The 26235-nt window shown below is 41.9% G+C and overlaps 3 protein-coding genes across 3 annotated transcripts in view; 2 read left to right on the top strand and 1 right to left on the bottom strand.

Annotated features, from left to right (window-relative positions):
• Window positions 1-2446: 2446 nt before the first annotated feature.
• HSDL1 (hydroxysteroid dehydrogenase like 1) overlaps window positions 2447-26235 on the bottom strand; it is a 157294-nt gene continuing 133505 nt past the window's right edge. The window contains exon 6 of the mRNA XM_061468989.1: window positions 2447-2458. The gene's annotated coding sequence lies outside the window, so the exon portion shown is untranslated. The remainder of the gene's footprint in view (window positions 2459-26235) is intronic.
• Window positions 7711-18196, top strand: OSGIN1 (oxidative stress induced growth inhibitor 1). The gene is made up of 6 exons (XM_061468977.1): window positions 7711-7860; window positions 12057-12159; window positions 14650-14786; window positions 15051-15242; window positions 15551-15642; window positions 16309-18196. Exons 2-6 carry the CDS (start codon window positions 12075-12077, stop codon window positions 17303-17305), a joined length of 1503 nt encoding a protein of 500 aa, XP_061324961.1. The 5' UTR covers window positions 7711-7860; window positions 12057-12074; the 3' UTR covers window positions 17306-18196.
• Window positions 18025-26235, top strand: part of NECAB2 (N-terminal EF-hand calcium binding protein 2) — a 102485-nt gene continuing 94274 nt past the window's right edge. Inside the window, exons 1-2 of the mRNA XM_061468983.1 lie at window positions 18025-18116; window positions 22962-23045. Of these exons, the coding sequence (XP_061324967.1) occupies window positions 23035-23045 (11 nt within the window). The 5' untranslated portion in view covers window positions 18025-18116; window positions 22962-23034. The remainder of the gene's footprint in view (window positions 18117-22961; window positions 23046-26235) is intronic.

Raw genomic sequence — 26235 nt, 5'->3', positions numbered from 1 at the left:
TGTGATGATTCAAGCTTAGCATTTTTACAATCAAGACAAATAGTGACCAGGGAACCAGAAACACCTCCTTTTCATCCCTGCTTGGGACAGTTTCTCAGGCAAACCTGAAAAACTGGGGAATGCTGCAGCTGGTCTGGCAGCTGCCAAGAATGTGAGTGAATTACAGATAAGTTATTTCTCTCCATAGAATAATTATTGTCAAGGGCATAGGACTAATCTAGAGGCTCTCATTTCTAGTCTAGAAACAGCTGCCCGATTAAAAAAAAAAAAAAAAAGCACACTTAAAAAAAAAAATCAAACCTAAGTCATTCAAGTAGAAATACACCTGAAACAGGAGTAGTAATCTTTTGGTAAAACAGCTAGGGAGAAGAAATAAGGAAGACACCTTTAATAAGGTTTCTTCAGAAAAAGCAACTTAGACAAGATCTTCCATGGATTTTTTTTTTTTTAATCTGTTAGATGCTGAATATGTATGTTGAAATATAATTCTTGCTACAGCAGCATTGCACATTTTTTTCATTGACCTATACTCAGCTTTAAGCTTTGACATGTGCAAAAATGGGTGACTGTAAGCTAAATGTGGAATTAAACAAATCACTAGGTATTTCTAAAACAAATGCATTGGGGATTTAGTTACTGAATGGCTTTTATTCTTGTGCAGAAATCCTGCCTCTTTCTTTCTGGTAAATTCAGTGTGCCAAATTTCAGAGTTCACAGTGAATATTTTGTATGTTCCTAAACCACAGAAACTACCCTAGAATATATGCAGTGTTTCAAAATAGCACATTCTATTTTACAGCAAGTGCCAATGCCTTTCATGTTCTGGCTTCCTTAAGCTAGTCTAGAAACAGAGCTGTCAATTACATGTGAGAAACCTTGACCTATGAAATAATTTTGTTACACTTTAATGCATTACTGTTATATTGTGACTAAGTGATAAGATCGTGTTTGAGAAAGATCCTGGTTTATTCAGTTATATGCAGAACAGTTCCAAGGGACTTTAGATTTCACTCCTGGCAGTTCATGTTGCAGTGCATGGCACTACTGGAAGGGAAAATTGGGGTCTAAGAAAACCTTACATTTGAACATGTTGTTTCAGCTGATCTTTTGATGTGCATGAAAGCCCTCTTAAGAGAAAGGGACCAGAGACTCTTAAAGTTACAGCAGAAATGAAATGCTGCAAATCAGGAACATCAGAATGGGTAACCTAGATCTAAGCAGCATCTACCTCTGATAGTCAGTATCAACCACTTAAGAGAAAGATAAAAATAAACCCTAAGTGTAGGATGTTACAGGATAACTCTATCAGTATCCTAATCCAAACATTCACATCTGAAAAGCTAGTGTGCTCTGCTGCAGAAATGCTTATATTTCTTTGAGGAAAGTGATGATGAGGGCTGTATTAGCTCTGGAGGCCCTTAGCTGTAATGTGTTTCTAAGCCTTTCAGGAAAGCTACTAAATATTTTAACTTGATTAAGTGGTTTTTGATCTTGATAAAAGAAAGAACTTCAAAGTTGGGCTAAAGACCTGCTGAATGGCCTAAGATGTGGCAAGGAAATGAATCTAAGAATCTCTAACAGTTTTCTGCAGCCCTGTTTAAATTTTGTGTTACTGAGTTAAAGAAGCTCATTGCTCCTTTTCCAGTTTTGATTTACCCACTTGTATTTGAAAATTACTGTTTTATGTTGAGGAAAAATATGTACAGAGAATATGTTCAGTGCTCACAGTTAGGCTGTCACTCCTACTTCAGTGTTTCTTCTCTGTTGGTTATTCCAGTCAAGAAACCATGAGCATTAGCTTTTGTGGGATATTTTCTGCTTTGAGGCATATGCTTGCCAAGCTGCTCAGTCTGGCACATCATAATATGATACAGCAGCTTATTAAATTAAGCTGTCAGTTGCTAAATGCCAGTACAGATTAAAAGAGCATAACTGAGCACTGACAGTAAGATGGTAGACTAAAGGCTGTGTCTTCAAATGACCCTGATATCCTGATCTCATGTAAATATTTATGAGTATATTGACATTAAGATAAGAAGAGGAAAATTCTCTTCCAGCTTCATACGCAGTTCAATCTTTGACTAAGTCATAGCTGCTGTTTGTTTGAAATTAAAGTGCATGTGTTTACTTTTTCCCCAAACCATATCAATATTGAGATCATGATGGAGATCTGGGTGCAGTGCATGTGATTTGAGCTTTTCACTGCATGTTGTACTTGGAATACATAACCTGCCAAGGACCAGTCCTGGGAAACAAGCATGGCTGTAGTCCCTTGAGTCTAACGACTGTACCTCTTTTCATCCTACGAGTTTTTGAAAGGAAGCATATGTGCTGCGAAGTAGAAAGCACACTAGATTTGGCTCTCATCCCCATACATCTGGGGTAGAGGACAGTCATCCTGGCCTGTTTTCTAAGGGGGACCAGGGGAAATGCCTATGCAGGCACCCAGCACTCTGCACTGCTTCTCTACATGAACACTTCATGTGTGAAGTCAAAGTGACTATATTTTGGCAGGATATCCCACAGCACAGTGGGCTACTTCATACTTGCTAGGAACATCTTTTTCAGGGTATGTTTATGCAGACTGGCTTGATCTCTCCTAGTACTCTCCATTACCATTCCCTTAGCCTGTTTAGGAAAGACATGCAAGATCTTCCAATAAGGCATCTTTCGTATCCACTAGAGTGCCCACAAAAGTCTTTACAGCAGAGTAGCCAGAGAGTATGGCTGCATGAATGCAGAGAGCTTCAGAGCCCTCCTGGAGAGTATGACTGATTCTCAAGCCCCCATGTTTATTTCTAAATGGATATTTTCAAGACACAGGTGGAAATGGTTGATACCTCTAGACAATAAAGGGTGGTGAAAATATTTGTATTAGTCTCATTGATTTAGGAAGAAAATGTTCTTAGAACAGAAAATGATATCAAAATAGTTGAGAGCATCAGTAAAATTCACTGTTTAAAAATAGTTACAGCAAAATGTAGGGGTTTGCTTTTTACTTTCCTCAAACAATTTTCCAGGTTAACCAGACAGAACCATTTCAATCATTTATCTGACTGGGAGGTCAATGTTCCTTTGAATAACAAATGGGTGCGGTGAACCTTTATTTCTGTCCCCTTGGACCCAGCTGCCTAAACACTGCAAGAAGTATGCACACAGAACAAATACAGCCTTGGCTGGGACACGGGAAAGTAGGATACACAGTCCAGACCAAATCTTTCTTTAGAGAAAGCCATGTGAAAGCACAAACACATGTAGGAAGTCGCAAGTTCTGGGAGCAGAGCTGGGTGTCACACTCGCAAATTTGCCTAAGCTGCTCTTTTTGTCAAGCCTCACAATTATCTGGGCTTCCCCATGGCTTTTTTACCTTTGCCATTTAGCAGAGCAAGTAACATACTATCATAGGAGATATGCAGCTCCTGTCAGAGGTGGCATGGCCATAGCTTGCTGCTTCTGATTTGGGGCTGCCAGGGCATCTACAAGGAACATCTTGCTGATGTGGGTCCAGGTTGTGGTGTTGGTGAAAAATGTGGGGTTTTTTTAGTTGAAGCAAAAAGAAACCGGATAAAATCTTCCAGTATTGATGTCAAAATCTTTATTATTGTTAAATATGTGGGTTCTAGTTTTGGTGAATAAGCTAACATACAGTTTTGTCAGTGGAAGTTTTCCTGTGAGAAAAAGGTAGAGATGCTTTAGGTAGCAACAGAGCAAAGCTGAATTTTAGGTACTGCACAGAGATCATACGGACCCAAAACACTTGGTCAGGTTTTTTTAACATTTGAATTTGAGATTCTGCCCTAGATTAAATAATCTGCATTTGGGAGTAGGTGAAGCATTTAATGTTCTCTTAGGCAGAAAATACGCAGAATTTATATATGTGTTTTACCGTACTTGAAAGACACCAAAGCATCAAAGCACTACTGTGGCCCATGGAGGATCACACTTGGGAGTGTTGTTCTAATTATGAAAAAACAGCAGAACCTGAAGTTCTAAAATGTGAAGCATTGTAGTATGTCATGATAATTTGCACAGAATGATGGTACACCTTAAGGCTTGCTAGAGGGAAGGGTGGATGGATGCTAAAGAGGTACTGTAAGAAGTGTTCTGCTGTGAGTTGTCAGCAGCAGAGCTAACAGCAATGAATTCTGATACCAGTGGTGTGTTACTTCTTAAACTCCCCTAAATCAGAGCTATCTGACAGGTTTCATGCGTAGGACATGGATGGGTAGATCTTAATGATCTGAGGTGAAAAGTCAATTGATAACAAGGAAATTTCTTGGCTACAGCGTGTGGTTCAGGTGCAAAATGTTCCCTCAGAACAGTGCTGTGGCTCTGTCCATGCTTCCTGGCATGCTCTTCAAATTTTATGTTGGTAAAAACCAGCATCAGCTTGTTGGAGTTCTGAGAACGATATTCTACCTAACCTAAAGCGGAAACAGACTGACCTTGGCAACAAATGAACTCAGGATTGCTGACACTGTGAACTGAAGAGTATGAGTTGAAGGTGGAATGAATGACTACCAGTGAAGTCTGCCCCTCTTTCCTGTGGGATGAAACCTTATCAGGTGGGGTTTGAGTGGTGCAGCATTTTGAATTCTTCATCTGATAGGGGATGATTTGCCTACCTACCATTATATTATGTGCAATGATTGCTGATATAAAAGCAAATGTAATGCTCTACCTCCATGCTTTATGTTTTTTGCAAGTAGAGACAAAGATACAATTAATCCTTTACATTGTCAGTCTTTAATGTCATAGGTCCCATTTAAAAAAACCCAAACCAACTTTATAATGAAAGAAGCTTTTCACAAGCTGCTGCATTAGTATTATTTTGCTTTTCACAGACTCTCAGAATAGTTGGGGTTGAAAGGGGCCTCTGAAGATCATCTAGTCCAACACCCTGCTAAAGCAGATTCACCTAGAGCAGGTTACACAGGATTGTGTCCATGAGGGTTTTGAGTACCTCCAGAGGAGACTCCACAACCTCTCTGGGCAGCCTGTTCCAGTTCTCTGTCCCCCTCAAAGTAAAGATGTTTTTCCTCATATTCAGATGGAATTCCCTGTGTTTCAGTTTATACCCATTGCCCCTTATGCTGTTGCTGGGCATCACTGAAAAAGACTCTGGTCCCATCCTCTTGACACTTGCCCTTAAGATATTTGTATGCATTGATAAAATCCCCTATCAGTTTTCTCTTCTTCAGGCTAAACAGGCCTAGCTCTCCCAGCCTTTCCTCATAAGAGGGATGCTCCAGTCCCCTCATCATCTTCATAGCCCTCTGCTGGATCCTCTCCAGTAGCTCCTTGTCTTTCTTGAACTAAGGAGCCCAGAGCCAGACACACGACTGCAGATGTGGCCTCACCAGGCTAAAGCAGAGGAAAAAGATCACCTCTCTCAACCTCCTGGCCTTATGCTTCCTGATGCACCCGAGGATATTATTTGCCTTCTTAGTTACAATGTCACATAGCTGGCTCATTTGATGCCGCCTTGCTCATCTAGCTTAGTATCTGGTTTGGGGATAATGTTCCTTGGAGCATAAGCTTTACTATTTTATTTTTAAAAGGAAAAAGTTTAAAGAACAATGAAGAAACCCTTGCAAATAATTCATTTTACTGGCACTTTCCACTTAAACCCGTGATAGAGGTGTGGATTCCTTGAATCTCAGCTGGAATATAGTGCAATATATGTCAATGAATGAGCCTGTAGATCGGTAGTTTAGGAGAGGTTTTTTCCTGTACAAATCTAAAGCCATCTGAAGCCCTTTAAATTTGTGTACCAAGAAAAAGTTTTTGTCAGTTTGTGCACAGAAAGAAGCTAGAAACGCATACTCTGACAGCTATGAATACATAGTGCAAAGTCATGCTGGAAATCTCTATATAAGCTTTTTACATGGACACTTAACTAATCTGAATGATACTGTTTGCAATAAATCAGGAAGAAAATGTAAGTGAATCACAAAAATTTGTAGGTCAAGGGCTGATTGCCAGCCAAGTGCAGATTGCACAATTATTTCCTCTTTTGAAAAGTTTGCTCAGGCAAGAGTGTTGAGCTGAATTATTTGTTGCTAGATAAGGTACACAAGAAGAAACAGTAACATTGGCATATATTCCATGGGGTGTATGTGTTGAGATACCTATAAAAAAGAAGCCCCCAGATTGATGAATTCGATCATCTTATTGCATAAGCAACTAAAGGATGGTGGGTTGTTGTTGTACATGCACATTTTCCTCTAAAGAATTGTACTGTGTACAAAATAGATGCTAGAGCTTATGGTTTTTAGAAAGACATCCTGGCTTTATTTATAGAGGTAACAGAGATTCTAGTTTTCCAGGTTCTAGTGGGAAATGGAGAGGATCTCCTCTTTGTACATAGAGGACAACTTTATTTCTGAAGGTTTGCACACACAGGTAGTATTCCCGATTTTACTGCTTATAAAGCCGGCCAAACCATTGTATGGTTCCCTCTTGTATCAATGGTATGAGCAAGTATGGACTTTAACATCTGTGTTCTTTAAAAAACTGGTTACAGGTCAGTCTTAAATCACCTAACCAAATAAACGTTGTAGTTTCTCTGGAAGCTTAATTTTTTTGCTTCACCAACATGAATACATTAGTTACCTGCCCATGAATATCTGAATAATGCATATAAAAGCCTTCTGTCAAAAAAATGAGTATGAGTTCTTTAAAAGTTCTGTGTAAACAAAGGCCCAGGCAACTTGAAAGAGACCTAAAAAAACCCATTCCTCAGCCTGACATGTATTTACCAAGTCAGATTTTCAGAGGGATCAGTGTTAGTTTAAATTCAAAATGAAACAATGGCTTCATATTTATTAAAACAACTTACTCTGGTGGAATTAAAATATATTATGAAGTATCCTGCTTTCATGTGGGTCAGAAGAGGATAGAATTCCTTTTCATGAACTGTTTTTATCTTTTATGTCACATGATTGAAAGTATGCATCTTAACTGAGTATCAGCAGTCCTCCTGATTCCCTGGAACTAGTAGCCTCAGAGATGAGAATATGCTTCACTTAAGACTTGAACTCAACACTTTGGCACAACTTTATTTCATTTGTTAAGGGCACTTTAAATTTAGCAACCTTAATAGATTATTCCACTGCATTGAGTAAGATACCAATATTCTCATCCAACGTGGTTTTTAAGTTTTACAGGAAGTAGTCTAACTCCTTTTATTGCTACTGTGCAATAGGTTTGTAAGACTTCATCTCACTGAAGAAAAAATTACAATTTTGACACCCACTGTATCTATTATGTAATAATAAAATGAAAATAAAACCACAAAGTAGGAAGAAAGTAATCACAGTTTCTTGTCCTTTTGTGGTCAAAAAGATCACTGTCTTCAGAGAAAGCATGCAGTGCTATCCTATCACTTTTATTCCCACCTGCGATTATAACTAGCTGTTTTCCTTTTAATACAGAGGAAAACCCCAGTTCTGCAACAAGAAGCACTGGATTTTATGAAGTTTCAGGTTTTAATTTACCCTTAAGTTTAAAAAGGAAGATATTTATTCAAGGCAGGACTTCTGCCATGCATGGCTCCTATAAGCCTGCTTTTGCTGTAGTTATGTAGTCAGCTGAACATTACTAAGAGGAAGATCACTACCTAATTCATTCACAAGCTGGGAAGGGAAATATTCTGCTGACTCATGCTTATAACTGTTTTCTTTGCTCCGCCTCCATTCATTTCAGCCCCTCCTCTCCTCATTGCTGGTAGCCTACTATATTTAAACAGCTGCCTTAGAGCAGAGACAGGATTTGAGGCTTGTAGTTTGGTTGGCTTTCCTGATTGTACAGGCATTTGCCTAAAGATCCCACTTCTTCTCATCAGACATACTGCTAAAGGTAAGAAGGCTGTAAGTAAACGTAGAGAGCTCTGCCTGGCACACTGTAACATTGTTTTTCTAAATATCACAGGGGTGTTTGTAGGAAGGTATTATTGTGAAGCTGAATTTTTTCCACATACTTTAATTGTGTTTGTGGGGTAACTGGCCTGGCATATAAGATGCAAGGGGTGGGGAGCAGGGAAATTTCTGAAACTTGAAGGAAAGTATAGAGTGTAAAATCTATTGAGATTTCTGCTCTTTTCTGAAAAAAAAATGAAATTTTAGAAGCTGCTGGTGAAATGAATGGGTTGATGAAGAAATGAAGCTGGAGAAAACTGTTGCCTTTCTCTTACAATTGTTCCTGTTTAAACCTGACTGTCATAGTAGCTCTTTCAGTCTCTTCCATTATTTATATACTGAATGCCCTGCTCTCTCAAACTCTCCCCATGTACAGGTCACATTTGGTGGTCCTTACTTGAGCAAAAGTTTCATTGATGTCCTAGGGAGAACTGCTTGCACATGACTGTTGTAATTTGGCTTTTTATTTCTGCTGAAGATCACTTAATGTCGTTGTCCTGCTAAATGCATCTTTGCTTTTTCTTTTACTCGCTTAAAATCTGATTCAGTTGTGCAGCCTGGAGCTACTAGGGGCCACACTGACTGACTTTGTGACTTATAGCCCCTCTGGGCTTAGGGCTGTGTTAAGAAGGTATGGAGAACTTGGCCCAGAATGAGCTGGGTACTGTACCAAGCCAGAACTACAAGCCAGTATCCCATAGACACTGAAATGCTTTGCAATCAACAAAGAGATAACTGTTAAGCTTGCAGCATGCTCCCAAATGAAGAGGAGGAAAAAAGACACTCATTTAAAGTAGGAAGCCTAAAGCAGGAGTCCAGCCTAAGATGAATGTCACTAAGTTGACTGTGAATGCCCAGCAGCCTACCCTACATAAAAGCAGGGTGAAAAGAGCAGTCTTGGGTTTCTTGCTAGCTCAGGTTTTATCTTGCTGGTAATTAATTCTGTATAGATTTGAAATGAACTTCAGTGTCCTCTATGCTTTCCAGTAACCTCTGCAAGAACAGGCTTTCATCTGCTGAACTGTATTAGTTGTACAGGTTATTGAGGTACATGTGGTCCCTTGATTCTAAGAGTAAAAAAAAAAAAAAATCCACCTTTACTTCAAATGGCAGTAAAAATGAACATTTGGTCTGAAACTGAAATGCTCTGAGCTCAGTTTTACCCTCAGAAGTCAAACATTTAGCCTGCAAGGTGGGAATAGCTACAAACAGGTTCAGCATGTGGTTTACTTTCTACTTAAAAAAGAAGCATTATCCACCATCTCTATGAATTTGAGAAATGGTAGCTATAGGTTGTTGAAGGGACTTTTTCTGTGTGTAGGAACATGCCAGAATAAACAGAAGCATCTCTCATGGCTGATCTTGTGTAGGTAGAATTGTCCAGTGTCAAAACTTGAGGAAACAAAGCATGCAGCACTGATATGGTCATTTTGGGACCCAGATCCTGACTAAAACTATGGCTAAAAGTGGTTATGTGTGTGTATGGATCAAGTAATTTCACAGACTAACAATTGTGCTCCTTTAGCCATTAAGGTTCAGTTTAATTACAGCAAATGCTCCTTCTTCATGTGTCAGAAGGTACAGAATGGAGGAGGAGAAGGAGGAGGGTGAAATGACGATGTTATTGTTGAGCTAGTGGCTGCTGGCTTTGCTCACTATCAGGGTGGGATAGGGTGGCATAGTGCAATGGCAAGGAGCCAAGGCAACCTTTCCTCTAAAGCAAACAGGACTGCCAGGCTGACTTCTACTGTCTTGTGCCTTTTTGTCCCCTTCAGGCTCACCCAGAAAAAGGCTGGCACACAACATGATTTGCACCCAAGTCTTACAAATGGGTTTGAAGGCTTGTTATTTATATGCTGGCTTTGCTGCTCTCCTGGAATACATGCTGTATTGGGTTGGTTCAGCAGTCCTTGCTTCCAGCAAAAATCTCATGGATGTTGCTGGGTTACCACTATCTACCAAACGCATACAGTTTTTCCATGCATGCTGCTGCAGAGTGCTATGAAGCAGAAACCTGGAAGATTGCTTCCAGAGATTTTGCTTCCCTCTTCCAGACTCCCAATAGTTTCACAGAAATAAGATGTGTACTCTCTGTTAGGAAATATTAATAAGAACTTGTCTTCCTGTGTAGTACAGCCATGGAGAGGGATTTATTTGTTACCATGGAGAAGAAATCTCTGCTGCCCTTCAGATTAAGTACTCTGGTTTAGCTGGTTTGAGGGGAATACCTTACTGGTCACCCCAGTGTCTTGTTCCTTTGGTCTCTGACCTTCCCATGTGCTAGGGCTGAACTCTACCAATTTTAACTCTTGAGCTTTGTGATAGGGAATTACTTGGGGGTAAATTTACACACAAATCTGCTGAAGGTTGTGCAGGTTTTGGTTCATGTGGCAGAACCTACCCAAAAGGCTGGGGGAATACTTGGGCAGTTAAACTGTGCTCCTGCAGCTACCAGGGTTGGATTAAATACGCTGTAAAGGGATTATGCATGCCTCATTATGGACACAACACACAGAAGTGTTCATCTTCTGTAGTGCATGCACCTACTTATGAGTCTAAGGTAATTTAGGTTACCTTGGGAACTTAAGTTTTCTTGAAATCCAACTCTCTTCAAAGCCAGATGCTTGAAGTGACTTGAATTTGAAAGCCCTATTATGTTTTTAAGTGGTTCTTGCCCTGTCAGGCAAAGTGTATGAGTCTTAGACTAATGTTTAGTTAAGTGGCAATAGGCAACCTGTAAATATTTCTAAACTGTGATCCAAAACTTTGGACAAAGCTACTAGTTTTGAATTCAGCTTGTAAGGCTTACTTTGTGCCTCTTTACGTGGATGAAGCTGGGTCTTCATGGGGTCTAGCCCAGTGATGGCTGTATATTGGTGTGTATTAGAATTTCACATTCTTGCGGGCAAATCCACTTACAAGACTCCTCCTGAAGCCTGGGATTCTGCAAGTCCTGAACTGACCTGTGGGTTTCTGTGTGCTCATTCAGTCACCAGGGTCTTACCACATTACTGTAGTTGTTGGTCATGTAAATGTCAGGCTTAAAGTGAAACATTACACTTGTAAGATGACATTTGCTGCAATACCTGTGTCAAAGGCAGTGATGTGCCAGACCTTATGGAAGAGTGCAGTGTGCTTGCCAAAGAGCTTTCTGCACTGAAAAGGGTGTGGAGAGCATGCTGTACTGAACAAAGTCAAGCTATTCAGTCACTTTTTTTTTTTCACTTAACTTTCCAAAATGAGAATAATGTCCTTGTAAAAGGATCTGTTCTCTGTAGAATAACATAAAAGCTTATGCTGGATTTCAAAAATCTCATGTTTATTCTGTTAAAAATAACTTTAACTTCTCTAGATTAGTGATGGTATAGTTGAATTCCCTAGAAAACTAAAGTCATTATTTGACATGGTGGGATCCCTGCAGGAATGACAAAAAAACTTTGATTTTTTTTTTATTAAATTAATTAAATATCTAAAAATTATTACATTAGTTTTGTAGATTACACTCTAATGACACCTTAGTCTTTAAGGTAATTATGATGTATAATTTGTCTCAAGGCTTCTTGTTATTTACTTGTTCAAACCAAGAGCTCTATTTTCTGGAAAACTAGCAAAGAAGGTTCAGGAACTAAACTAGCACTTCTCAAAAAACTCTGCAGTGATGGAATGGTACATATTTGAAAATGCAGTGAGATTTCTAGCCTTTGGGCAGCAGTCTTGACTAAATGCACAAATTGCTTTAAAAAGTATGAACTGCTCATGATAATTATGACCATTTTCCACACAGTATGGGCAAAAATGAAGTTTTCATTAACAAGCTGCAATAGTTCAGTTACTGTAGTGAGAAGGCTTCCGAAGTTGCCAGCTCTTCTGGAGGGACTGGAATTTATGTGTGGAAGCAAAAGATAAGGGTTTTCTCTCTTTTTCTTTTGGTGATATATAATCAGGGAATCATCCTTTGGTTTTGGGGGCAGGAGGAGAAAAAGATAAGGAGACCTATCTTGAGTGTGGAAGTGTAATGTGACTGTCTGTAATGCAAGGATAATACTCTAGATTCACCTGGGTTTGTGGGCTATAGAAAGTCATGGGTTTTTTTAGTCAAAAAAAAGCAAATAATTCAAAGCTTATTTGTTTTAACAGGTAGACTCCAGGACCTAAATGCTTCCAGATAGAAAGATGTACGCATTATTGACCAGACCCCAAAATAAGAGTGGGTTCAAGCCACTGCCTGTTGTGATCATAGGTAAGCTTTCTCATGCCAGCATTACTGTGTTCCCTCATGCTGCTGTTGCTTTGGACTTGATGTCTTCAGCTTTTGTTCTAAGTGTACTTATTCAAACCAGAAATGCCTGACCATTGTTTCTGCATCCTTTCCCTAACAGCCAAACTCCCTCTAGTACTAAAAGACCACTAAGAGTTGTGGGAAGTAGGGGACCAGGTAGTTGACACACTAAAATGCACACCTCTCTTTAAACAGTAAAATTGACAACCTTTTGGGCATCAGTTCAGCTGGGCCTGTTTTTTCTGATAGCTGTTTAGAAGGGTTTGAAACCTTTTACTACAGATAGTTGATCAACTTACTATGAAGTAATGACCCATAGTGCTTGGATTGAAGATGGGTTTGTTTGATTTTTTTTTTTTTTTTTCCCCATTGTGTGTGTAGAAAGTGTTCCAGATGCTGTTAAAATTTCTGGAAATTTTTCAGAGTTCTGTTAAAATGCAAGTCAGTTGCACTGATTTTGTACAAATTTAATAGAATGGTAAAAATCTGTGGGTTTTCTACCAGTTTAGAAAGCGGGTTCTGTAGTAACCGTCTTGTTCCCTTTGCAAGAGGGGAGCTTTGTAATGTGAGGTGATTGAGCAAATCAGAAGTAGTGATGTCAGTGTGTTCCCCTCTGTGACTGACTGTAATCTGTGCTCCAGTGCAGGTGTTGGACTCTGTTTATCTAAGCATGTGTTTAAATGCCTTTTAGGGCTGGTTCCTTCCTTATCTGTAGCTTAATTCATAGTACCCAGGAGATGTAGTTCAAAGTTAGAGCACCACATAAATCACTAACAGCAAGTTTGACAGGGTTACAACTACCAGCAGGTTCTAGCTTGACAGAGACTTTGTACTGCCCAGTTGTACAAGCCTTTAGGTGGGAGAGAGGCTATTTTGGTACATCCCTAGTGCTACCCAGTGATCTGGTGTGGAAATCTCACTAAAGCCACAGAAGCACTGGTGTGCAGATGTGCACTCTGAGGAGGCTGTTGGGCTGAACCAGCTCAGCTGTTTCACTGCAGGGACATTGCACACAGGTTCAGGCCCTGTTTCCCCAGGCCCTGCTCCAGGAAGCCTGTGGTGTCCCTCTGCTATGCTGGGAACCTCATGAAAGCAGTTGCTTTCTAGAATAGTTTGAGCCCTAGAGGCAGCTGTACATGTGACTGTCCATATCAAACAGATGTGGTTCACAGTAAATCCTCCCATGTGTTGCTGAGTGTTGTGCACTCGGGTGACTCAGTTTAGATTAGGTACTTTCTTGTACTTCCTAAAGCAAAGTAGTAACCTGAAAAATACTATATTTTACTACACCTGTATCTTAGTTTGCTTTTGATTTCTGTTGGTTTTGGATAACTTTCCTACAAGTGGAATATTCCAGACACTGACCTGCAGCTGCTGGTTCTTGCTCAGACTTTGGCCCAAGCTATAACACATACTGCCTTGCACATAGCTCACTGTTAAGCTTTACAGCCTGAGCCTCCCTCTCAGATCCACAGGCAGCAGCCTTTGCCCCAGTCACTCACACATGCAGCATGGGCAATGTGTCAATGCAGGCTGCTGTGTCACTTCAGCTCTCCTCCCCTACATCGTCACTGCATTATGTAATGGTGGTTAGTCACATACTTGTGAGCAGCAAAGCCTGAGCAGCCAAAGAGGCTGACACCTAGTTATGCAGACACTGTAAAATATTAAACATGCTGGAGAACAGCCATGGGAAAACTTTCCATGCGCTGCTCTCACTAGGCTTTGGAGTCACATAGATCAAGTTTTTTCTACTGGCTGTTGGGTGGTCAGCAGGAGTTCAGCGATCCAGCAATCTGTTCAAAGGGCTGTATTCTGGAGAGTTGTCTTGGCATGGCAGAGTGACTTTTTTCCTTAACACACTGCCTGCAGTACCATGGTGGGGCTGATTCCCATTTGAAAGTGTCCCCAAGACCTGTTAGTCAAAACTGTTACTGCCAGAAACCCCTTATTCGATGGGACTTGTCACTGAGCAGAGCTGTTTCCCCTTCTCTCCAATAGTAACTCTCTTTTCTGGATTTACTCTGTATCCTGTGCACCATGAACTACTCTGCACGGGTGTGAAATGTGCATCCAGGAGAGCTGAGGTCCCCAGTCCGTATAGGACTAGTTTCTAAACCTTTACAGTAATGAGCAATAACTCAATTAATCAGCATCCTAGAGACTTCAAGCTCCAGGTTAGGTTAACCTCTGGCTTGTTTAACCCAATATCTTTTCAGCAAGTTCTGAAGATCTTGTAATTCAAATAGATGCAACTGAGGACGAGAAGGGGACATAAGAGTAAAATGACTTCCCCAACTCCACCCAATAGGTCAGTGGTCAACCTGGAACAGGAAGTCCCCTGTATCCATAGCAATGTTGTGTCCTTTGAATTGGTTGGTACATTACAGAAGCCCATTAAGAAGCATTTCTGTCTGCAGGAGTATAAATTTTTCTCCATTGTCTTTCTAGGGAATGGTCCTTCAGGAATCTGTCTCTCATACTTGCTGTCAGGCTACATCCCTTACTTCAAAAGAGACTCTCTTCATCCTCATCCCATTCTTCAGAAGAAACTGGAAGAGGCACAAGATATCTCCATTTTGGACCAGGTTTGTGTAAAGACAAACGGTATAACAACACAGTAAAGCACACAGACAGAATGAGCCTTAAGCAATGCACTTCTAGTTGTCCAGATTTCCCCTGTATGAAATGCCAGCATTGCTGCTAAGATCCTTGTGGTGGTCCTCAGGGTCTGTGTGCCAGTAAATAAGCTTCACAGAAGACCAAGACCACTGACTGGAAGCCCTGGAGTAACAAGCAGTCTGCTGCCTGTCAGGACATGCATCTTGAGCATCTCTTCTGCCTTTCTTTAGGATTTGGAGTATCTGTCTGAAGGCTTGGAGGGACGATCCCACAGCCCTGTGGCTCTTCTGTTTGATACTCTTCAGCGTCCAGACACAGACTTTGGTGGAACAGCAGAATCTGTCCTCACTTGGTGGCATGAGACCGACAGAGCCATCCCCCATGTGGTCCTTGGCAGAAATCCTCCTGGAGGTGCCTGGCATGTATGTGAATTGAAGCCTTAGGTCTATGTGTTGTAAGATAGCCAAATGCGTTGACTGAGAGGCAAAAGCTCTTTTAATATGCCAGTCAGCCACATCTGATTTTATGTATATAGACAGGGAAAAGTTTAAAAGGAAGAAAGTGTGAAATGCATTTATATTTCCAGTCTTGTGTTCTTTTTGGAGAACTTTGATGGCTTCATGCACAAGAGCAGATGAGGGGAAATCACAGATTTCATTATCTGTGCCATAATGAAACATGGCAAAATTGCATATCATGTCTTATATTAAGTAACTATTTTTTGTTCCAGTCTATTGAGGGCTCTATGGTTACCCTGAGCAGAGGGGAATGGATGGGGCTCCCAGATCTCCCATTCAAAGACTGGCTAAAGCAAAAGAAAAGGTAAGATACCTATGGTGTGATTATTTTCAAACATGAGATGTTTGGGTATGTGGAGTGGAGTGGACTTCTTGAATGTAGCTAGTTCTCTGTTATGGATCATTCTATTGAGAGAAAGGACACCTTCCCACCCTCAAGTAAAAGTCCATTCTGCATTCAGGGATTCAGGTAAAGTTGCAGTGCTGCTTGGAATGTGTCCTTCTTAACGACTACTAGGGAGATGGATCACAGTGACCATGGGTTCTGAATAAAGTTTGGAAAAGCCATGGTCATCCAACTTCTGTGTCTACTGCTGCTGTCACAGATGACAAGTATAATCAGCTCAGCTACTGTACAGGCTGAGATGCTTCTGCTCTTGATGTGTAACAGTCTTCAAGAGTCCAGGAGTTAAAAATGGAACTGAAGCAAGATGTGAGAGGAAGTCACAAACAAGCAATCATGTTTTTAGGGATGAGATTCATTCTAGAGGAAGCTGCCTCTGTTTAGCATCTTGTTGACCTCCATGCTAGCTCTATATACCAGTGATAACTTTGCTAAGTTAAGGAAACTAGATAAGTCTTTTCTGGTAGTTCGAGGATAAATGGCTTTAGGATACATGCAGTGGAAGAGGGAAGAAATTCCAGTTTCCTACTTGACTACTGCTTGACCTTCATTTGTGTTATATTACAGAGGCCTCAGAAATAATAGAGCCACAGCAGAAGACATTGCTCAATATTACCAACACTATGTGGTGAAGAAAGGACTGCAGAAGAATTTCAGATGCAGTACTGTTGTGACCTCTGTGAGGAAAGTGAGTGCAGATAGCATCTCCAACCACACACAAGAAGATTGGCAAGAGAATAGTGATGACTCAGTCTGGAACTTCGAAGAGAAAAGCACAGAGGTCTTTCAGGTGGATGGCTTTTTCAAAACTATGAAAGGTGATAAAGAACCCTTCTCCATCTATGCTGAGAAAGTGGTCTTAGCCACAGGAACATATGATAGTCCTACTTGGCTTGGGGTCAAGGGAGAGAACCTTTCCTATGTCCATCACCAGCTGTCTGCCCTAGAGGAAGCAGTGAAAAATAACAGCATTGGCATCATGTCAGATCCAGTCTTGATTGTAGGTGCTGGTCTGACAGCTGCTGACGCGATTCTCTTTGCTCACCATTGCAATATTCCAGTAATCCATGTTTTCCGGAGAAAAGTCAGTGATCCAGGTCTTATTTTTAACCAACTCCCCAAAATGATGTACCCTGAATACCACAAAGTCCATCAGATGATGAAAGAACAGTCAGCTGCTTGTGCAGGGTCCTATGAATGTTATGTTAGCCTTCCTGAACATCATGTGCTATCCTTTGGCAAGGACAAGAAATGTATCTTTCAAGATAAGAATGGCCACCAGAAAGTTTATAAAATTTCCATGGCTCTTGTTTTGACTGGCTCAAACCCCAACCTCTCCTTTCTGCCAAATAATGGCATTGACTTGGCAATGAACAGCAGCCAACCAGTCAATCCAAAGAGGAATCCCATAGATGTTGACCCATTCACCTATGAGTCCACTCAGGAGAAAGGACTTTATGCTCTAGGACCTTTAGCTGGAGATAACTTTGTACGTTTTGTACAAGGCGGGGCTCTGGCTGTTGCCAGCTCTCTGGTCAAGAAAGCCAACAAAAATCCCCCCTAACAAATAACATCCCTATGCTGTGTCTGAATGGGTCACTGCTGTTTTCTTGAAGAAGCAACTCATCTGATTTGTACGTCCTCAAATGTAAAGCCCATACCTGGTATTCTCCAGGGTTCTGCAGAAAGTTAGTAAGTTCTTGCTGAGTTATTTGAGAAAATTAAGTTACCAAATAGAGGGGGTTTCACATATGGTAGTGTCTTCAACCCCTGGGGATTCAGCTCCTTGCATGCATAGCTGTGCATAAAGGCTGCAGGGGCTTTGGATCTTGTGCCTGGAAAAGTAGAGGGCAAGACAGTGATTGCTTTTCTTTGTAACACCTTCCAGATTACTGACAATTGAATTGGGGAACAATCAATGTTTATTATTTCCAGACAGCAGGCTGACGACCCTGTGTGTGTCCATGTCATACAGTGTTTTTTTCAGTAAATGAACTAAGCTGTTGTGGTTTTATTTGCTCCTGTGCCTTGGCTGTATGGTCTTATTAGACCAGAAATGACTGACAGATTCTTCAGGTACCTCTCTGGCATGTGAAGTGGTACTCCTCAAATCAAAACTGACATCAAATAGTCAAACTGTATTGTCTCACTGACAGCAGCAGCAAGCAATATGTAGTATCTTTTTAATCAAGAGATTCCTGTGATGATGTTTTTTCCTTCTTGAGAAGAAATGGTACTGATTTATAAACGCTTTGTTTACCATCTTGCAGCTTCTACTTTCCAAATCCTAAAACTGCAATAGGCAAATTCTTGGCAGCTGCTATCAAAGACAGCAGAACTAAAGGGTGCTACTAGTCTGTCTTGTAACCACCCAGGTACTGTATGGGGCTTCTGCTGCACAGTGTTTCAGAAAGATGCAATATGTTATATATTGTCTGAAATTCTAATGTTTTTTTTTTAAATAATGTTATGTGTGTAAAGGGGAAATTGGCACAGTCACTTTTTGATAGTTTTATGCTGTATATAGCAAACTAGTTTTCTAAAAGATTTTTATTGGCAAAACATTTTGTTACAGGCTTTCAGTCAGCATTTTGAATGAGCTTGGGTAGGAGGGAATGATGCCTTATGTTGCAAACAGGATTCTCGACAGACCAGGGCCTTCATACCTCTCACAGGAAAAAAAGTCTGTCTCAGAGCTAATCTGATTTGATATAAAGACAGACTTTGCTCCCTGTGCTGCACTGAAACTCGCTGACAAGACAGGATACTTCTGAGCCTCTGGAAAGCTCAGTATGTGGAGACAGTGGCAGTTTGTAAATGAATGGAGCTTGTCTGTGGTGTTGCTGTATCATACTTGACTATTTTTGCTACTGACTATTCTTGTATGAAATTTTTCAATAAAGGGATTCCAGACTTAGTCTCTGTGTGTTTTTCAGTTCTGACTTTGAATCTCTGACCCAGAGAAGATCTGATGAACTTTTTGTCAGCTTCCTGGCAAGCACCAGGAAAGGATGTGCCTTGTGCTTGCCAAATGCTACGTCTTTCAGCTCCCTAGGAGAGATGAACTGATACTCTTTTCACCCTGCCTTATGCGCATTTTAGGAGATTAGGTCCCAGGTAGTGCAAGATTGTGCTGTTCCTCTCCTGCACTTGGCCTTGCTAGAATAAAAAAAAATCGGTGATCAATGTTCACCTTTCTAAAAACACCTAGGTCTCAAAATCCTGCATCAAAAACAGAGGAAAGAACAAAAACTAAAGGGCAACTTAGAAAAACAAAGGAGCATCAGAGTGTTTTGGGAATTAGGGCATAGGACTGGTGTCAAGTGAAATGCTGCTCTTACCATCTCTGACGTCAAAGTTGCAATATTTGTGCTGATCATTGCTGTATTCCACATTGTATTATGCTGATCTAATTTGGCCTGTACTGGGGAGCTTCTAACCAGTGCAGCAGCCTGTGTCAGTGGAGTTTGAGTGACTGTTTTAAATGGCCAGCTTTCTTGCCCAAGAGGGATGAGCTGATTATAGGACTGGAAAAGGAAGTGGTTTTTCAAAATCGATGCTTGGGAAATATCCTACATTCTGCCCTGGAGGAATGTCAAAGCAGAGGATCTCAAGAGCAGAGGTGGGGGCTTACTCAGCAAGTCCTCAGGCCAAGGCTGTGCAGTGCTAATCCAAGTTGCCGTTCTGTATCCAGGGAGGCAAATAGGAATTATTGTTCCAAAACAATCAACTGTGAGAGTCAACAGATATCAGCTTTGTTACTTGTGGAATTCACCCTTGCATTACAGCCTTGACCTACAGCATGTGATAGGACCAGGAAAAAAGTCTCCTTATGGAGTTTTGGATGTGAGCATCATGTTCCGTCTGTGCAGATGTTAAATACTTTGCCCACTGTTTGCGTCGTTGCACGTGAGGGCCAGTCGGGAGGTTACCTTGGTGAGTTACTGGCTATTTAAAATTGAAGACCGCTCTATTTCATTTCTTTGTCCCCTGCAACTCCTTTGGTGTCCTCTCCATGCTGCCCAATGGGAACCTTCTGCAGCCACAGTGACCAGAGTAGGTCAGTCTAGGAAGCCTCAAGCAACTTCTCTGCTCTGCTAAATTCACATGTCACAGCTTGGGTTTTTCAATCAGACCTCTGGCTTCTGCTAAGAGATGATGTTCATCACTCCACAACAAGGGTTCAACGTCAGGCACCTGTTTTCTGTCCTTAAGGGCTCCTCAGCCTCCTTTGGTTTCCTCCCTGGACTGATCAGTCCCCAGTTTGTGTTTTTGCAGAACAAGTTCCTGAGACCTGCTGGTGCTTGCCAGGAGCAGTGGGAAAATTATGAACCCATAACAGAAACAACGATTTGAAGTTTGAGAACAAGACAACAAAAAAAAAGAGAAAGAAAGACTTGTGGTTTTTTTTCTTTTATTGTGCTGGTGAGTCCTTGTAGTCAGGGCTGATGTGTTTTAAATAAACACACTTGTGGGTGCGGCAGGACTGTCTGTGCAAGCCTAAACTGAGGCATCTCTGGTTATGCAATTAATGTACAAATGTACTGCTTCTACTTTTTGCTTTGGTGAAGGACTTCTGAGATGTCAGAGCATGTTCGTTGTGAGGTTTTCTTCTTAAAAGAAGGGTACCTTCTTAAAAATCACATTTTTCATATATCATCTGGATTGAAATTTTTTCTGTAAAATAATCTTGTGAACCCCTTTGGTTGCTCGCTTTCTTTAGCCACTCTTCTGTCTATGAGCACAGGACTAAATCTAGCTATATCTTCACGGAATCATAGAATGGTTTGGGTTGGAAGAGACTTCAAAGCTCACCCAGTTCCAACCCCTGCCATGGGCAGGGACACCTTCCACTAGAGCAGGTTGCTCCAAGCCCTGTCAAACCCAGCCTTGAACACTGCCAGGGATGGGGCAGCCACAGCTTCTCTGGGCAACCTGTGCCAGGGCCTCAGCACCCTCACAGGGAAGAACTTCTTACTAATGTCTAATGTAAATCTCCTCTCTGTCAGTTTAAAGCCATTCCTGCTTGTCTTGTCAATGACCACTATTTAAAAGGTCTACAGAGCATTATGATTTATTGCAAATCTGAGGACTGCCTAAGTTTTACCTTTGTAAGGACCTTAGGAAGCTGTCAGACTGTTGCAGACTGTGGTGGCTTAAATCAACCTGCTTTATTTGTGAAATACAGATATTTGTGGGCAGGCCAGGAGCCAGTGCGCCATTGCTAACTGACAGCTCCTGAGGCTGTGCTAAACCGCTTGTAATTGAGGAGCACTTGGAGGAATGGCTTCTAGCAGAAGAGATTTCAAGCTGGAACCAAGCCTGGAGACTCCAGGGAAAAAACATCTGAATTCCAGGGCTCTGAAGCAAGCTGCAAGGGTGGAAGCAAGCTCATGATTAGAGAGTGGCTAAGTGGGGAGTAAGAAAATGGAGCGCAAATTTATTTGCTGTTGTTGGCTGGATCCTGCCTTCTGCCAGAGCCTAGAAAGCTGTGTGGATCTGCTGTCCAAGAAGAGTTTTCTTTGCTGTCGTTAGGGACCAAGCTCTAAAGGCCAGGACAAAACCTGGATCATCTGCTGTGCAGCTTGGAGACAGAGAGATTCCGGTCTGGTGAGGGAAGGAAAAAAATCCTATGGTATTTCTGCCTTTGGCAGCATGACTGTGCCTTTCTGCCCTATACGGGCATGCACATTACAAAGGTTGGCTCAGAGAAGTAGGACTCACTAATGCATTGATTTACAGGAGCCTGCTTGAGGAGAGGCAGAGCAAGCAGCTCCCATGAACTTTCTATGAAGGAAACAGCATGGATTTTGTTTTCCAGCCCAATTTTTGCTGGTTGCATTCACTTCTTGGAAGCACTGTTGACAGTTCAGCTTGATTTTACAGCTACGCTGCAGCAAGCTGGAATCGAGGGAAAAGAGGGGAATCCTGAGCCAGGCAGCACACATGCACAGGCAGCATGGCTCTGCTCCACAACCGGCACCACTGCCAGCTGAGAAACCTGGTTTGGAAGGTGAAAGCACTATTTATTTAAGATATTTACACCGCAGCTGAATTTCCACATCTTGGTCTCACTGTAAGTGAAGGGGCTGGTGAAATAACTGCAGGAACCACCTTTACCAGCTGGGACACAGCTGCAAATTGCTGTGGTCCCCAAGCCAAGCCAGGGTGTTTGATTACAGCCCAGCTATCTCCGGGCGTAAACAGAGCTGGTCTGGCCACAATGTTAGATCAGGGTCAGAGCAGAGGGGGGCTGCTTGGCGAAATAGCGGCCAACTGGAAGCTGGGAATTAGAAGGAGGTTCAACAGAGGTTGTGAGCATGTAAGGTTACTGCTGATGACAAAATGTGGATTTGGGGATATTACATTGGGTAAGTCTCCAACTTTGAGTTGTGCCATTATAGCCCACTGAACCTTTTGCCAGAGAGGCAAACTTTAACCAGAGGACAAGCAAAGGGCAGGATGAAATAATTCCTTTAATGGCAAAAAAATAGAAAATGAGGAGAGCTGTGCTTTTTTTAAGAGACCACAGACACAGTTTCAGGCCTAAAACATTCATTCTTTTTGAGAGCCGGTCCAGAGGAGCAAACGTCATTTGCAACTTGGCATTAATACCCAAATTATCCAGTATTACAGTAACTCCGAGTCAGCAGAGGTCTTGGAGGCATAGATAGCTTTCAGAGCTAATAAACTCGCCAACAGACCTTTCAACTGAAAAGGCCAGGAAACTTGTACATCAGAAAAAAATCCCTTGGTGTTTTTCTGGGGTAATAAATGGACTTTTCAGTTTAAACATTTAACAAAACCAAGTAAATGACGAAGTGGTGGGATGCCTAATGCCGATGCCTCAGGGGCTGCAGTGCCAGGAGCACCGTAGGCTGTGCCAGATTCAGCCTGCCCTCACAAGTCATCCTGCCTGGGGACCAAAGGGGACACAGGAGCTGTATGGCCTTGGCCAGGAGGAAACAGATACATGTGATGGGCATCATGACATGGTTTATCTTCCCAAGCTGCAACGGCTGCTGCAAAAATGGTGAATGAACAATGAGTCAAGTTACACAAAATTAACTTGGCAGTGTCATTTCTAAGCAAATCTGAACTAATGGGAAGTCCATGCCATGTAAATACCTTGCACTATGCAGCTTAGTTTTCTTTGTCTTCTTTTTTTTTAAATCTGGTTGCTGGGATGCCAGTGCTGGATTTACTGTTTTATCCAACAGCAGCCTGGGAAAAGAAGCAGCAGCTGCACACGCTTACGTGTCATGGCTCAGGGCTAGAAGGATTTCATAGCCCATGCTTTGCAGGTGGGATGTTCTGTGGGCTTGCTCCTACAAGGGTGGTAGGGGCAGGCCTGCCTGGGCATGGGTGGGAGTCTGCATAGGCCTGGGGGCTGTGTGAATGGGAGAGGTTCAGCAGGGTCTGACACTGCATGTGTAAAATGCAAGGAAAATGAAACTGGATATATGGGGTACCCACTCCCCACCAGTTTTCCTGCAGCTGGTTGGGAAGAACCGTGTCAGCATGACCAGTCCTGGATGCTGGGACGGGAACACCAATTCCAAGCTCAGATGTTGCAATTGAAGTTTTCCTTGAGCCTTTTCCAGTACCTGCTTGCCAAACTTCCTTTCACTGGAGTTGCCGGAGCAGCTTTCCTGTAAATGCTGCTCTTGTCACAGCAGCTGCTCACAAAATTAGGGAAATTGATGTGCAATGAGATACATGAGCAGCAAGAGGGAAGGGTTGTGTTTTGTATGAATGAATTACATGTGACTGACACTGCCTGAAGTACCTGAAGTAACCTATTTGCAAAAACGTATCTCATCCCTCGCTTCCATGAAGTTTAAACAAAAGAGATTTCTCAGGCGCATTGATAAAGGCAGTATTAATTAATAAGATGGCTAAAGGCAGCATGTCAGCACACAACCTAAAGGCAGCATGTCAGCACACAACCTCTGTGAGATATTGACCTGATCAAATGTGTAATAGTAAGAAGGTTTTCTCATCTCAAAACAAAACAAAAGCTTTAAAATCCTCCCTGTTTTACTTTGAGGTGGAAGTAAGACCTTTGGAAATTTTTCATTAGGAACAGACACAAACCAGTGCCCGATTGGGATTTTCAGTGAAGCCTCAGACACAGTGCCCTGACATTGCGGTGAGCGCTGTAACCTCTGGGATTTTAGGGTGATTTCTGGTTCCCTTTTTGGCTAGCACTTCTACCTCAAGGCTGAGAGACAGCTCTAGATTTGTGTTTCACCAGAACTAATTTCTTCCCCTGCATGTTTCTGGTCTTGGTGAAGTGGTGTTTGTAAGAAGCAGAAAAAAGTTCCCAGGCAATACTGTGGAGGTAGCTGTGCAGCAACCACATGTACCATTTCATAGTTAAGGTGACTGTCATCCTTAGGCTAATACAAATAAGTTCACATTCCTGAAAATATAAATATTTATATAAACATTTTTCAGGAAGGTGGAGAAGCAGGTGTCTGAGAAAAATATAAAGTTATATAAACCAGTGTTATCTCTCTGATGTAACACTCCAAATGCCTTATCCACTGAGTAATCTGGATATGACATAACAGGGGAGCTGGCCGAGAGCCAGCCAAGTGAAATGTTCTCACCCTGAAACAAAGGAAAGCAAGTCAAAGGGAGGTGGAATTGCCCGTTCCCAGGCTGCCTGTGTCCCCTGTGACCTTCCTTGCATTCTGTTACATCCATTTGCAGCAAATTTTATATTTTCCCCCCCTTCCTTTAAACAACGTAATGGATACTCTTCCACCCATGTGGAATGGCTTGCTGCAGAGGAAGTGACGTGGCTCCACTGGATCAGATCCCTATTTGCAAGCAGAGCGTTAGGTGAAGAAAATTACAGGGCTTTGAATGCAATCCCACAGCTGAAACAATGAAGTCTTACTCTGGTGGAATATCATTAAGGATGGATGAACCACCTTTCCTCCTTTCCTCACATGAGCAGTCCCAATAGCTTTTGAACACTGCACTGATAAAGGAGGCAGAAATGCACAGGATAGAAGTGTTTATTCTGTTAAGGGCCAAATACCTGAGCCCCAAATTCTCACTCTTTCTGAGGCTAGAAAGTCCCAATGGCTCCTGCTTGGTGGAAAAACTAATACTAAACATTTTCTGTATGGAAACACAATTTCCATGTTCTCTTGATTCCCTAATACTCAGATTTGTCAGGGTGATGTTTCATGAATTATTTATTACTTTGACGTTTATATTACATGGAAAAAGCTCAGCAAGCAGGATGTTCCATTTGATCATACCTTGAAACTGCCACCTGCATGTGTTGGGTTTTTCTTTTCCAACAGCTCTCACAATAACAACTGGGAATTACATTCTCGATAAACAGGAAGGAAATTTGATTGCTGGCCAAGTTTGTCTTCAAAATCCTTCCAGTGGGCTGCAGATAGGCAGCCACCCCATATGCAAGAAGGATTGGACATGTCCTAGTAATGGACAGTGACTAGTGATGGACAGTCATCGCTAGTCACTGGTTCAGCAAACAGGGATTGTCCAGGTTGGGGAGCTGAAGGAAAGCCTTTAACGGGGAAGCAAAGATGTAAAAGGCTGAAAGAGGACAAGCCTGAAGAAAATGAATTATTTGAGGAAACTTCCTTGGATTTGGACTGGAGGATATGAAAGTGGCAACTGTGGCAGGGTGCTGCCATGATCAGCCCTTCCGCCACGGGTGATTTTCTCTAGAGGCTCTGCTGGTGCCGAAGCAGCAGCTACCTAGGCCTGGGCTGCATTTTCTTGCTCTTCTTTAGATGAGAAATACAGAACATTCGTGGAGAAAGAATAACGAGGTTATTACAGGGAGCTGGGAAATAACGTTGCTTTGTGTTAACAGCAGGCATTTTTCTAGGGATGCTTAACTGCCCTTCATCAACACCACACAGCCCCCGCATGAAGTTGGTTCCTGCTGTATTTTCAGTCTGGGAAGGGCAGGCAGTTTGCTGTGCTTCACTGTCACGTAAGGTGGTGTGTTCAAACTGGCCTTTGTGGGAGTGACAAGTGCTTTTTTCTTTCTGGCTTTTCTCTCCATTTTTGACTGTCATAAAATTAAGTTACATCAAGAACCCTTTCAGTGCAGGTCACAGGCGAGCATCCTCATGCTGATTTAAGAAGTGCAGTATTGTATTTATTGCAGGCTGCTTACCCTGGGTGGAACTGCCAAGCCCTGCTCCCTGGCCAGCTTACTTCCTACATAACTGCAATGACTGACACTTATATCCCAGTAAATATTAAAAGAAATCACTGTTCATTTGCTGAAGGAACGGCCCCAGATACAGCCTCCTCTAATCTGGCTGTCAGAGCTGCAGGGTACTGCCCATACTTCTAGACATTTTGTGGTTGATACTGGGCAGGCTGTTACCCAAATGTATTGTATCATGAGGATTGTTTTTTGAGATTGGCATGTGAACCATCACCAGAGATCAAGCACAAGCAGCAAGTTGTTCAGGTGGAGGATGAATACAT

Source organism: Pezoporus flaviventris, unplaced genomic scaffold (assembly GCF_033815535.1).
Source record: "Pezoporus flaviventris isolate CSIRO_AGI_PZ_B2104156 unplaced genomic scaffold, CSIRO_AGI_Pfla_v1 ptg000054l, whole genome shotgun sequence".
NCBI lineage: Eukaryota > Metazoa > Chordata > Aves > Psittaciformes > Psittacidae > Pezoporus > Pezoporus flaviventris.
The sequence above is the reverse complement of the archived record's forward strand: the minus strand, read 5'-3'. Positions and strand labels throughout refer to the sequence as shown.

Bases quoted from the DNA above. Each gene is read 5' to 3' on its own strand.
- OSGIN1 (XM_061468977.1), top strand. From the start codon at position 12,075: ATGCTTCCAGATAGAAAGATGTACGCATTATTGACCAGACCCCAAAAT. The intron at 12,160-14,649 runs GTAAGCTTTCTC...TTGTCTTTCTAG, and splicing joins ACTGCCTGTTGTGATCATAG to GGAATGGTCCTTCAGGAATC. The intron at 15,643-16,308 runs GTAAGATACCTA...GTTATATTACAG, and splicing joins TGGCTAAAGCAAAAGAAAAG to AGGCCTCAGAAATAATAGAG.